Source organism: Euprymna scolopes, chromosome 15, assembly GCF_053919585.1.
Source record: "Euprymna scolopes isolate OS-2025 chromosome 15, ASM5391958v1, whole genome shotgun sequence".
In the NCBI taxonomy this organism is placed as follows: domain Eukaryota; kingdom Metazoa; phylum Mollusca; class Cephalopoda; order Sepiida; family Sepiolidae; genus Euprymna; species Euprymna scolopes.
Genome location: NC_136496.1, coordinates 112,005,403 through 112,019,768, shown reverse-complemented (window position 1 = coordinate 112,019,768; position 14,366 = coordinate 112,005,403). Strand labels below are relative to the sequence as shown.

Here is a 14,366-nt window from a genome sequence, read left to right as displayed (position 1 = left end):
TAGGCAATTTTGTAATTGCTTTTTTTTTTAATCAATTATTGTTAATGTTCTAATATATCCTGATCTACATTAATGATCTTCCAAATCATATCCTTACATCATTTGTAGACATTTATGCTGACGACACTACCATTTATGGTACCACATCTAAGACAGTAAACGAGCAAGTTCTCTCCAATTCTCTCTCCTCTGATCTTGAGCACGTAGTACAATGGGGAAAGGAGTGGCTGGTTACTTTTAATGCATCTAAAACCAAGCTTCTCTCTTTACATCATCAACATTCTAATCCACATTTGTCATCAATTGAAATGAATGGCTCTCGTCTTCAGGAGGCCTCAAGTTTTGACAAGCTTCTGGGCTTGACCATTACTCCTGATCTTAAATGGAACACGTATATCAAATCTGTTGCCAAGGCCGCTGGAAAAATGGTGGGATCTTTCTATCGATCCAGTAGATATCTCACTGCTGATGCTATTCTCTACCTATATAAGAGCCAGGTACGTCCAAGGATGGAATACTGTTGCCACATCTGGGCAGGAGCTGCTAGAAAGGACTTGTCCTGCCTTGATAGAGTTCAAAATAGACTTCGTAGCCTCGTAGGAGATGTCCTTTTCTCCTCCTTGCAACCTCTATCTCACAGAAGAGATGTTGCGAGTTTGTCTCTGATGTATCGTTATTTTCATGGAAAGTGTTCAACTGAGCTTCAATCTTTGGTCCCCCCTCGCCAAACTTTCACAAGAAACACTCGTCTAGCTGTAAACACTATCAATAATTTCCCCCACTCTTTATCTGTGGCTAAACCTAAACGTAGATTCCATGAACAAAGCTTCTTTCTTAGAACTGCACGCCTGTGGAATTGTCTTCCGTTTTCCTGCTTTCCGGCTGACTACAATATGGTTGTGTTCAAGTCTAAAGTAAATAAGTTCTTGATGAGCCGTTCCATATAAGTTATTAAATTTACCAAATTTTCATTACTAATGATTACTATATTGACCAATTTCTACTGTACACTCTTTAACCCTTATCCTTGAGTGGCCTCTGGGCCTTGATAATGTGGTGATGCCTTTGTAAAAAAAAAAAAAAAAAAAAAAAAAAAAATATGTCAGAATTAGCATGAAAAACTATTGAAATATTCAGAATTTCTAAGAGTTTTTGAGTACTGATTTTCAAAATTGAATAAATTAAAAAGTTTTAATCCACTTTTCTCATGATGGCCATAAAGAAGCACCATTATTTATTTTATGGATTTCACAATCATAATCCAAATATCATATAAGAATACATTCTATTTGTAGAAGTCAGTGTCCCCAATGATGCTTGGTTAAACAGAGTTGAGAGGTAAAATATAACAAAATACCAACGTATTATGTACGACATGAAAAGAAATTGGAATCTTAGGAAGATCTCTATCATTCCAGTAATTATAGGAGCAACTAAACTCATGAAAAAGAATTTTAAAAACTACCTGGCAAATATACCTGGTGAACCAAGTGCAAGAGCAATTTAAACAATTGCGCTTAAAGGGACGGTCAGAATCTTAAAAAGATCTCTGTTAGAATATCAGGATTAACAGGAGTAATGTTTGACATCCGGTAGGATTCCCCACCCCCAGCTTGAACAAATTGATAAGAAGATTAAATCCAGTGTGAGACAAAATGGAAAAAGCAAATTAAGTATGAAATGAAACAAACGAGATATTCATTGGTTTTGTTTGGATGTACAAACGTCTTCAGAAAAATTCACTTTTACATTCATAGATTCGAATGAAACCAGTGAATCTTTTTTGTTTTCTTTCTTTTGTGTCTAATTTTTTTTTTTTTTCATTTTGTTATATATTTTGATTTTGTTTCCATAGCATTTCAATTTATAACATATCCTTTATTTTATCCTCATTCCATTAAGTAAATGGTTCCAGAAAAATATGTATCCTTGATCCATCTAAACATTAACACTGCAAAGAAGATACAGATATAAAATATAAATATTTTATTAGTTTCTTTCATGGCGCTTTTGTAAAGTAGTAAAAACGGATGGAGATCATTACATTTTTTATATGTAAGCATTTCTAGAATGTTCCATTTTTCCAGACATTTTAATTCCACATTATTTTATAAGAGATTTTATATATGTAGCAATGTTTATTTATGCAAATTTGAGTCCATTTCGTATTTATTTGTAAAACATACAGTTTGTGTTTTTTATTTGCTGTTGTCTGTATTTGAATAGTGATGTTATTTAGTAAACGTCTGTAGTCAAGCTAATGGTTAGATGTTATTAATTATTTCTATATGTTATGTAATACTTTTGATAGTTAAAAAAGGTAAGTGTTATAACTTGTAAATTAAACAGTAAGTTGATGAACAGGTCGGTGAGTTTGAAAAACTGGGTTCAAAGTGGAAAATTACTTTTTCTTTTTTTTTTTTTTTTCCTGGGAGTTCCAGAATTTTATATATTTCCCAAAATTTCCCTCAGACACAGCAAATTTTTTTTTCTTTGCAGTAGTAGTAGTAAAAAAAATATTTGTTTTTTAGCTGGTGAAAAGTAGGGAAGTAAATTTAGATACAGGCATGTAAACCAGTTTATGTGAAGATAAGCTAACCAATAGATTCTGATGAAATGGTTTTGTTTAGAAACTAGCCAATAATAAGTATATATCCAGACTCTTCTAAATATATTACATGTGTATCTGTGTGCCTATCTAATATTTGTTGGATGAATAATAAAAGCCAGTTATGAAAACATACTTTGAAAATTTTTAGAACCTGCTCAATAAAAAGTAAATGTTTAGCAAGTAGCATTGATGCTCTTCTATTTTAAGTGAAGATAGTAATAACAGAAATTAAAGGGTGACTCTGCACTTTCTAAAGCTCCCAAATCCGAGCCCTAATATTGGAGTCCGTTTTGATATCCAAACTTGTATAGTATAGGGAATGTATGATAGTTTTGAAGCAGGGTAGTCAGGGAAAAAAAAAAAAAAAAGATGGATTTCAAGTTAGTTAAGTTAGGAGCGAACACTGTGCTCAAGGGTATCTGAAGCCGTTTAGTGCCATGCACAGAAGTTCTGATTAATTCATAGAAGGGATATTGACATGTACTGCTACTTGGGGATATTTGGAAGTCTGGAAGTAATTATAACTTTTAAGTCTCCAAAGCTCTCAAATTGGATACTCAACATTAGATGAATTTTGAGTTGCACTGAGATTGTATGTGTTAATGCAATCTATAATTATATAAGGCTTGATTCCACTAGAATATCCATTTTTCTGGTATTCGTATGAAAAGATGAGATGGAAATATGAACATAGTTTACTTAATTATGACCATATAATAGATAATTTACTTGATATAATTTAATTTTATTTTAAAATCAAATTTCAGCAGAGGTTCAGAATAGAGGTCACTCCATTTGTAACAGAGCAACAGTGTCACGTGCTAAATATTTTTTGTTTCTTCTAACAAGATAACTTCTAGGAATAAAATAGCAGTTATCTTTTTTTTTTCTTGTTCTTTCTAATTATCAAGGGAGACAATGTCAAAACTTTAATTTCTAAATGAAACAGATCTTGCTGAATTCAAACTAACAATAAATCTTTCTTAAATTGAATGAAAATAAAATAAAATACACATCAGGTGCACTTGAAAGTGGAACTCACACCCCGACGTTGAATGAAAATATTTTTGGATGAAATTAGATTGTTTTATTTATTTACAGATTAAAAAAAATCTGCTACAATATAAATTGTGAAAAGTTGCAGGAAAGTTTTCTCAAATTGGAATTCAGAAATTAGGAACATTGGTGCTTAAAATTAAACCTAAATTGCAAAATGATGTACATACCCGTAAAAAAACAAAGATGTCATATTCCAAAAATCACGTAAATTGATCAACTAATTTTTTTTATATATAGAGAATCATATTCTATGTTTTTAGTGATTTTTAATAGGAAATTGTTGCCATTACAAGGTTGATTTTTAATGCCGGTAGTTCGAATTAAGTTCTCTCTGCCATCATAAAAAACATGGCAGATCAAAACACTATGTTAATAAAACAATTATTGGATCAATTTATGTGATTTTTAGAATATGACCTCTTCATTTTGTGATGGGTGCGTACATCAGTTTTCTTCCTCTTTCTGTATTTTTGTTTATAAAATAGGTTAAATTCTAAATAAGTACTAGTTTATTTTCCTTAGTTTGCGATTTTAATCAAGCAAACCAATACTAACTTTAACATAACATAAGAATATATAAAAACCAACACTGATCAAATTTAGTTTTGCTATAAAATTAAACTGTACTTATTGAGAACCAAGTTCGCTCCTAAAGAAAAAAAACACAAAAAAATAATGCAGGGATTTTCTTATAAATATTTTACAGCAATTTTTGTTATTGTTACCGAAACTTAAAACTACACTCACATACACACACAAATAAAAATTTTAAAAAAGTAAACCTTCATTCCTTTAGATAGTACTTAATCACTTTAATTTTTGTGTAGGTGTTGACAGATCTGAAGAGACTGTCGAAGAGCATTTGCAACAGACCACACGTGCCGAAAGCAAACCTGTTACTGACACTGAACCCTTAATGCTGGAGGAAGATTCCGCTTCCACCGAGCCAGCCCAGATGTCATCATCACAGTCTCGAGATAACAACACCTATTCGAGTATTAGCAGTTCCGATTTTGGAGAACAAGTTGCCTCTCTGCAATCTCAACAGCTTACAAATCAGGAAGTGCTTTCGGAAGAGCAGTCACTCACAGAAGAGGATTTTCAACGCATGATGTCCAGTTATGAAAATGTTTATGATGGCGTCCAGTTGGCGCCTGATGTCAACAGATTGTCCATGAATGCAAGTGAGCTTGACATCGGAGATCGTTTCGACACGAAACAACTCGAGATGCATCTTCAGCCGACAGGTCGTTCTTCAAGCTTTGAACAACTTTATCAGGAGGAAATTGGTGAGAGGCCAACGGAAGAACACACGCTAGCAGAGATTAGCGCTTACCCAGAAAAACCTAAAGAAGGTGAGTTTAATCAGCAGACCATGACAGCCAGCTCCAGTCTGTCCAGCTCTTCCTTGGTTAAAAAGGAACAGTCGGCCGGTGGTAAAGTGTCAAAACGATCAAAAAAGTCAGTTAGATTCCAATCTGACCAGAGTCCAGTACACATAACCGTCGAGTCTGGACTTGATACCTTAGGCTGTGATGACCCCTTAGGCCAGGCGCAAGATCCACCTCATGTTGAAACTTGGGAGCGAACCTACTCTTGGGACCCAGACTGGGACCAAACTCGGTGCCGCAATCGGACATATTCCACTCCTGGGAAATCGTCCAACTGGGTTATGTCACCAATTTATCAAGAGAAAGGTACCGCTTTGTATTCAGACAGTTCCAAAACTGCATTTCTTCAAATGACCTCCCCTCCCCACACATCCACTGTTTAATGCTGTTATTAATTTTTTCTCCCCATTGCTTGCACCTATCCTTCCAAGCATTTAATGGCCTGCTTGATTCAATACAGTTGAATGCCTATTGTTTTTTTTTGGTCAAGACCTGCATCATCGAACAATTCATTATTAGTCATTTTCATTAGTTGTCCATACATTATTAAGGCTTGAATGATGAGGTAAACAAACGGACAATACAGGAAGTAACAAAGTTATGGAGATTTGACTTACAAACGACTTAGATTTTACAAACTCAAATTGATGACAATGACTCATAATAACTATTAAATCATTACACTCACTCTCTCTCTCTTCCATCTTTCATCATCTCTCTCTTCCATCTCTCTATCCTCCTCCATCTATTCCATCTCTTTCTCTCACTCACTCACACACATACACACACACACATGCATACACACACACACATGCATATACAAACACACACACATATGCATACACACACACATTATAAAGACTAGTTTGAGTTATTTTTATTAAATACATTCATTTCAGTTGGAATTGCTGCTTAAGTGACAGCAAGACTCCTTTATTTCCTAAGATTCGTGTAACTAGTCCAGCAAACAGAAGTGTTGTCACTTACAGCGTTCTCTATCCCCCCCCTTCCACTCGGTTTTCAGTGTCCACTTGTCATGTTTTCTGGGGATTGTCACCAGTTCTCTAATAATTATTGGTATCGTTTATGTTCACTAGAACATTTAGACCACACGTGACCGAAGTAAACTAGTCACAGAATTTTCAGTTATAAAGTATGATCTTACTGCCATCAAGCAAACTATAAGGTCCCTATTTACTTGCCTTCCCATAAGGGCAGAGTTACACATAATGTTTTTTCTTTGTTTTTTTGGGGGGTTTTTAATATGGGTAGAATCAGAAATTCTCTGGATTGGGAGAATAATATTTAATATGGGTAGAAACAGAAATTCTCTGAATTGGGAGAAAAATTTAATTTAATCATTGCTCTGAGGACAAAAGATGAAAGGTATCAGAACAGATACTATGCTTTATTCTTAGGGGTAAAAAAGAAAGAAGCATCCATAATGAACAAATAAGATCTAATGGTAAATCCGATTTGCAATTTTGTGAACAATGAAAAAGTGAAAACCTGATTTAAAAAGTATGAAAAGTTATAGTCCATAATGAAAACGTAATCCAATGGTAAATTTGTTGAAATGAATATGTTTCAAAGAGTGTTAGAGAAAATTTTCAAATTCCTTAAAACTGTGATTTAGAAAATCTTTAAAAGTTAGAAAAATTACACCTATTATTATCATTAAAATTACTCAGTAAGACTTTCATTGTTTGCCCAAACAATGTATATCAGATTTGTAGGATATAAGTGCAACTATCAAAATAAATTGTAAAATTTATATTAATTTGCATATTGTGATAGCGGCCATATTGAATCTATAATGAGGTTGGCCATCCACTTATGGAAAATCGTCACTTTCCTATGCACATATTAGTCAATTGTTGAATTTATTTTGTATATTTCTGCTGTTATGTCTTATATTGCAAATAAAACTAGTTTTGCTATTAGCGATGATAGACTCCTGCAATTTTGCAACAGGCACGCTAAGAGGGTTAGTGCTATTTTATTTAAGCGTAGAAATATTTGCACATACAGATTCATACAAACAAATGACTGACGCTAGATATCTATTGTACATGACGGCTCCAACTTGCATCAAACTACAACTGAAAAACAATGGATCTCATTAACCTTGGAACTTCTTGTATTGTTCTTGTGATGTATTAAATAGTTGAAATAGATCAAATAGATTGTGTCTATACTTTTTGTTAGTTGTAGATATAATTTATTTGATTTGTTTGGACTGACGATGATAAAATGTTTCCAAACATTTTATGAGGTTGGTTGTTTTTGTTTTACGGCTTATCAACCCTTTCCGGGTTATTTAATGCCGAATCCAAAGATTTTGAAGAAAAATTTTTTTAATAGAATATATTTGTTGTTTTCAAGTTGGTTTCTATTTAACCCATAGTTGGGACCTTAACAGGTACTACCAATCCGGGTCAGAGTGGACCTGGGAGCAATGGTAATTAAAGGGTGGCTCCACACTCCCCAAAGCCCACAAGCTGGGGCCTCACCACTGGATATAGTTTAAGGTCATATCCAGCACCCCCATTGAGGGACTTTTACCCTTTGCAGGGGGGGGCAGTCGGTGTATTCTAATGCCCCACTGACAGGGCCCATTTTATGAGAAGCTGATTAGCTTAGTAGATACTGTTGCAGACTTTGAGATTTAAATCCTATTGGATCTATTGCAATAATACCATTGGGGGAAAAGGTATGAACTCACAATTCTTCCCTCTAGCTATAAATAAAAATAAAAACTACTGTTCAAGTAATCGCATACAATAGTTTCCAATAGGTCATTTTTTTTTTTCAGCATTATATAACTCCAAATGGGTTGATATGCTGTAAAACAAACATAAAAAAAGTGATAATTAATGTTTTCATATCATCCATTCAAAATATCTATTTGTTAATCTAAATTAATGGTACTTGTTTAGAATTACAGTTATTTAAAAACAAACAAAATTACAGAAAATCTTTTTATGATGTATGCACTTGTCACAGAACAAAGATGTCATATTCCAAAAATCACATAAATTGATCAAGTATTTTTGTTTTTAACTAAGAAAATCAAATTTTACGACTGGGAGTATTTTAATTGGCCATGATAAGTAAGGGGGGACAATTTGAAGTATCGAGACCAAAATCAGCCTTATAGTGAATAGTTATGTATTAAAATTATTAACAAATTGTAAATTTTTATTTTCTTTAGTGTAAAAAACAACTACTTGATCAATTAATGTAATTTTTGGAATATGACATTTTCTGTTCTGTGATAAGTACGTACATCATAAAAAATTTTCTGTATTTTTTTTTTGTAACTAAGTGTAATTCTAAACAAGTCTTCAAATAATCGTCACTTTTATGTGCATAAAGTGAAAGCAATTAGTTATCTCCCTTCTTTTGCTTTGCAAATGCTGCTGATGATTAGTGAAAGCTAGTGATTTTAAAATAAACCAAAAAACCTTTATATATATATATATATATATAATGTGCATGTATGTTTCATTGAATAGCAGAGATAATAGACCAACCACACTTTTTGGTACTACTGCTAATCTTTTTCGATGCAAATGACTGTCACAAAACAGAGCAGACTGCAGGTTTTTACATCAGTTTGCCTTCTTCTAGATGCATGTCTTAATGAAAATTGGGGAGCATCTCTACCAGTGACCTTGGCCAGTACCAGACGGGTGACCATTTGGGAAGGCTAGGCGCTGTATGTACCGTGCCGTCATAGAAAATTTCCAGGTTGGTATCTGAGGGTGCATTAATTCACTGGGAGATATATGAATCGGCTTTATTTAGCTATTGGCAATAGTTTCACCAGTTTTTAGAATCACATAATCACAGACGGAACCACATGAAGGTTTCTAACATTCTTCATAAAAAGTGATGCTGTGGCTCTAATAGAACTCAAACATGGTGTACACAGTCCCTATTCATAACTGTATAATTTTAGTAAAGAAAAGATAATTCTTGCAATTCCACATATTTTGATTTTACAAAACATGACACACATAACATTACAAATTGTATCATTTAGTTTAATACTTATAAAATATATTTTTTCCAAGAACAAAAAACAGTTAATTTTTTAAATTTTAGTTGATTAAGTATTTAAAAAAAAAAAAAGGTATGAGTTATTTCTTCAAAAAGATTTTGTAACTTTTTAAAAACTAAATTTTGCATCACAAAAATTCTTCATATATATGCATCTCTTTAAAATCTCAAGAAACAATTTTTTTTAGAAGTTGTTTTATGATTATAAAATTTTGATCAAAGCCACCATTACTTTCATTCCCATTTGATGTTATCCATTTTCCTTGATCTTTTTCCGATTCAGTTTTTTATTGTTATCCAACGTTACAAATATTCACATTTTTAGCCATTTATTTCGTTCAGCTGCTCTTTTCTTTTTTCTTTTTTTTTTGTGTATACAATGTTCTGATTCTGTTATTTTGATAATTTGATTCTACTAAAACATTTTTATACCTTTTTTTTTTATGGCAGTTTATAAACTTGGAATTTAAACTTCAGTTCTCTTTCTAAATTATTTCAATGTTATCTTTGTCTTCAGTTAAACAAATAAATATTACATTGTTTTTATTCTAATCTTTAAATTAAACTATGTCCCCTTTTTATCTTAGTTTTTAAAATACGGTTAGCTTTTATTTTATTTTATTTTTAATAATAATAATAATAATAATAATAATAGCATATTATTACATAGACGATAATAATAATAATAATAAGAGCCTTAGTGTATTATTGCATAGATGATGATAATAATAGCCTTAACCTATTACACAAAATAGGAATGAAGGATCAAGAAGGATTTATTTCCATTGTTCTTAACATGTTTCAAACAAAAACTGTTCTTTACGGTATATGAAATTGTAAATCTTGGAGTTTACCCCCAGGCCTCAGAGTCTAAACCATCCTTGAGATGACTTCTATGTTGGCTGAGATGTATGATCCTGTGTACTGTTCAGTTCTTCCAGGCTTTGAGATAGGGTTAGTTTATTGCTAATCGCCTGAGACTTCACTATTGGGGAATGCTGATAGGTTTTTCTAGGCATTTTTTGCAGGTCAGAATGCTTTTCTTCTGTTGGCTCTTCAAATCCCACTATTCTGATCTTGTGTCACATTATTCTGCCGTGGGAAGGAAATAAATATCATTATTTTGGAATAGAAATTGGGGTTGAGTTGAACAGACACCAGAAAATAATCTTGTCTTTTTAACATTTGGCTACCTCATGTTTCAAGTGTCTGTTCTAAGCAATAAGATTATCACAACCAAGATGGGGTATACCAGTTTGAATAATTCAAGAATTCAAGAATTCAGGCTGACAATTGTTTTTTCAATTATATATATAATATGATGAAGAGATAAAAAAGGAACAAACCAAATTATATGTTCAACGTTTTGTCCTTATTTCAAGACTTCCTCAGAATGAATAATTTGAAGAAAATATAATACCAGTACAATATTTGAAAATATGCTTTTCACGCCACAAACACAAGTAGATCTTCAAATATTGTACTGGTATTTTATTTTTTCACATTATTCATCCTGACGAAGTTTTGAAATGAAGACAAAATGTTGATGAACATATAATTTGGTTTGATCCTTTTTCATTCCCCCCCCCATATATATATATATATATATATATATATATATATATATATATATAAACTATTTATGTGGATGATTATTATCTGGCATGTAGAATGTGATGCTCAATATATGGCATAATCATGGTGACACATCGGTTCCGTTTAGATCACGAGTTAAGCAACATTGAGCCTGGTCAGTACTAAAATGGGTGACCATTCGGGAATTCCAGGTGCTCTACATGCTCTCTGCTTCTCTCTAATCATCTAGCACTTCTTGTCACTGGATTAAAGCAGTGCTGATTCAGGAGATATGTGATTGCTGATTGCACAACCCTTACCTCACAATTATATATGCAGCTACCCTAACAGGAGGTATCAATTGTCTCTTGACAATAGATCATAGAGAATGTGACGATAGGCTTAAAAAAAAAAAAAAAAACTTCCAAATTTGTGAATGCATCAGACTATCAGTGAAAGCGACTATCTATAGGTGAATGTGACTTTTGTTATTTTGTTTTTTATACACTGATGAGTGTCCCTAATGGTATTATAATAATAATAATAATAATAATAATAATAATAATAATAATAAATGTATATACAAAGAACCAAGTGGTATATAATAAATGAGAGAGAGATACTTTTAAATAAATTAATTCACATATAGATATATTTGTAAGATTTGACAAATTAAAATAAAATCTTAAAAATAATTTGGATCTAGGAAAAGTTTTGGGGTTAAACAAGCAAAATAACATTTGTTATTAGACACCTTTTCTATAATCTAAATAAAGTAAAGTTAGATATGTGCATATGCTTATATTTTCTGAGATAAACTCCAAAACTAATTAACCAATTGTCATAAACTTTAGAAAACAACTGCTCAGCATAAGTGTGGATAATGTGGGGTATATTTAGTTTAATATGATGGAAATCCTTTGTGAAAATTCAAATATCTCTGTGGTCTAACTTCAACCATAGGTATTTAGACGTAGATCCTCCAAATTTCAGCCTTTTTTTTTTTCTTTAAGTATTTTAAAGGGTTGCTAAGGGGTATAAAATGTCTAATTTCGTTCAATCCTTCCTATTTTCTTTTCGCTGTCTTTTTTTGTTTGCTTAAAAGTATGGCAGATGAGCCTAGTCTTACTCCCGTTTAACGTGTCTTCTGTGGCTTCTTTTTATTTTCTTGTCTCATCAGTACTGCTAGTCAATATGGACCTTTCTATTTGTATCAGATCTCCCTTCTGGTGAGCAGATTGTTGTCAGCAAGGAAGCAATGGCTGCCGACGAGGAGAAGGCTGAGAAACTAAGCTCTTCCAGCTCTGAAGTAGCTCAAGTTGAAGATGTAGATTTTCAACCAGGTAGCTGCGGAACCAATGAAGCATGATTTCATATATTCTTTGCCTTATAAGCATTTTATATATTATATTTATATACGTGTACGTGTGTTTACGTACCTTATATGCATACATATATTTATTTACTTATATATATGTATGTATTTTGCTCTTTTTTAATTTAATATTTCTTCTTTTCTGATATAATTTTTTTTAAGTTTTAGCTAGTAAAAGTGGTTATCTGGCCTAAGTGAAGTGTTTTTTTTCTTTGTGTGTGCTTTATATTTGCAATATCAATGTTTGTTTTTTTTTTTTTAATACACTAGGAATTTTTACACTTATTTTCTTTTTTTGTCTCTTTCAGGAAGTTGCTTAGACAATAATCTGCATGCATTATTTTTCTTTTCATTTTTCTTTAAATTTCTTTCTTTTTTTTTCTTTTTCTTTTTTTTTTTTCCTAACTGGGCTTTTTGCTTCTGTGCTACGATTGGCTTATTTGAAGGCTGAACATTCTAGAATGCTCCTAAGATTTCCTTAAAATTCTTAAGCTTTCTTAATGGGAATTCTTTACTTCACCCTTTTTAATAATTTATTATATTTATATTAAGAATTTTTTTTTAAGATAAATTTTTACCTTTGGTTTGTTCTTGCTTCTTATCGCTTACTAAAAATAAATTTAAATAAGATAGATATGGATTTTAGTGGCTCTGGCAGTTAGTACAACTGGCTTATGTCAAACCCAGTATAAAATATTTAAATTTATTTTACCTTTAATAGGAGATTTGCAAAAATGTAATCTCAAAAAAGAAAAAAAAAATAATCAATTGTTTTGAGGGAAATTTTTGGATTAAAAAAACTTCCCATTAGCCGAGTCTTATCAAACATTACTGAAGAAATTTCTTTTCCTGTTCATAAATTATCATTCTGGATCTATTAATCTTATTTTTATTTCCTTTTATTACTTTTATGTAAAATCTTGTATGTTTGTATCATAGGAAAAAAAAGTTAACTTTGATATAACATGAAATTAATATAGTTCTAAAAATACTTGGGTTTTTATTTCCCATTCACTTTTTAATCCAACTTCCTCAAATAATTAAATACGAGCATACAATTAGTGACATTTTTCAAAAAACAAAAACAAAATGTCTGTTTAATGTCAGCCATCTTGAAATGAAACAAATTTCGATGCATTCATATGTCTGAATTTTAATTTGTTGGAAAAATTTGCCTGTGAATTTTTACAAATTATTGCTAAGAACACCTTTTTGCTTATATTTCAATTTATCACCATTTTTTTTTTCTCTCTTGCTTCCCTTATACCCAATTTGCACTTGGAAAATATTTTGATTTTCATTGAGAACTTTATTTTAAAGAAATATTATTCAACTCTTAGTTTCTCCAGTTTTATTTGATTATATTTCTTTATTCTATTCAGAAACGTTTACAAATCCGAATATCGTACACACGATAAGAATTATTCTAACCATAATTATAAATATGGTAATCGTAAATATAGTAAAGTTAGAATTTTTCCAGAGAAATTTATGAAATCAAAAACAACAAAAAAGAACCACTGCTTGTCTTTTCTTTTAAATTTATCTATATTTTTCTTGCATTTTCTTTCTCTAATATTCTTATATACATATTTCAATTGACACTATATAATAGTTTGATCTTCCATTGGTACCTTTGGCTTCACAGAAATATTGGAAACTCAGCCTAGCAAGACAAAAGATACCAAATGAATGTAACTGATTATTCAGTCAATGAGGGATAATATCATAGTGGTTTACACTATCAAAACATCAGAAGGATCTGTTGCATTTGGTATCTCTAGCCCTGTGAGCTGAGTTTTCAATGTTTACCTAAAACTGAACATATTGATTGAAGGTAAAACTAATGAAGGATGTCAATTGAAAGTTTTTTAAATATTTATACTCTGCCATAAATAATTGAACACTGATTATTTTTCCTATTAAACACACACCCACACTATATATATATATATATATATATATATATATATATATATAAAGAATAACAGTATAGTTACATTTCAAGATTCAAATATTTATTTTCATGCAAAACAGCTCCTCTAGCATATTCCAATTTCGGTACGCTTTTTACAGCTCTGTTTTGTTATGCAGAAACAAATGGTTATGTTAATATCTTCCCTTTTCATGCATATACTCTTCAGAAAAATTAGAAACTCTTTGCTTAGGTCGAAAAAAATGCATGACAATACAATGCTTCAAGTCTATAGGCGACTCAACAATGTGTGTTTGTTCCAGCAGCCATCTTTGTTCATATTGTAAAGCTAAACTAATTTTAATCAACGTAAGG

General features: G+C 31.5%; 1 protein-coding gene across 50 annotated transcripts in view; it reads left to right on the top strand.

Moving 5' to 3' along the window:
* Positions 1-14,366, top strand: part of LOC145294072 (uncharacterized) — a 616,260-nt gene that overhangs the window by 554,878 nt on the left and 47,016 nt on the right. For all 50 annotated transcript variants that reach the window (XM_080141108.1, XM_080141084.1, XM_080141083.1 and 47 more), the window contains one exon: positions 4,498-5,025. In XM_080141108.1, the coding sequence (XP_079997234.1) occupies positions 4,498-5,025 (528 nt within the window). The remainder of the gene's footprint in view (positions 1-4,497; positions 5,026-14,366) is intronic.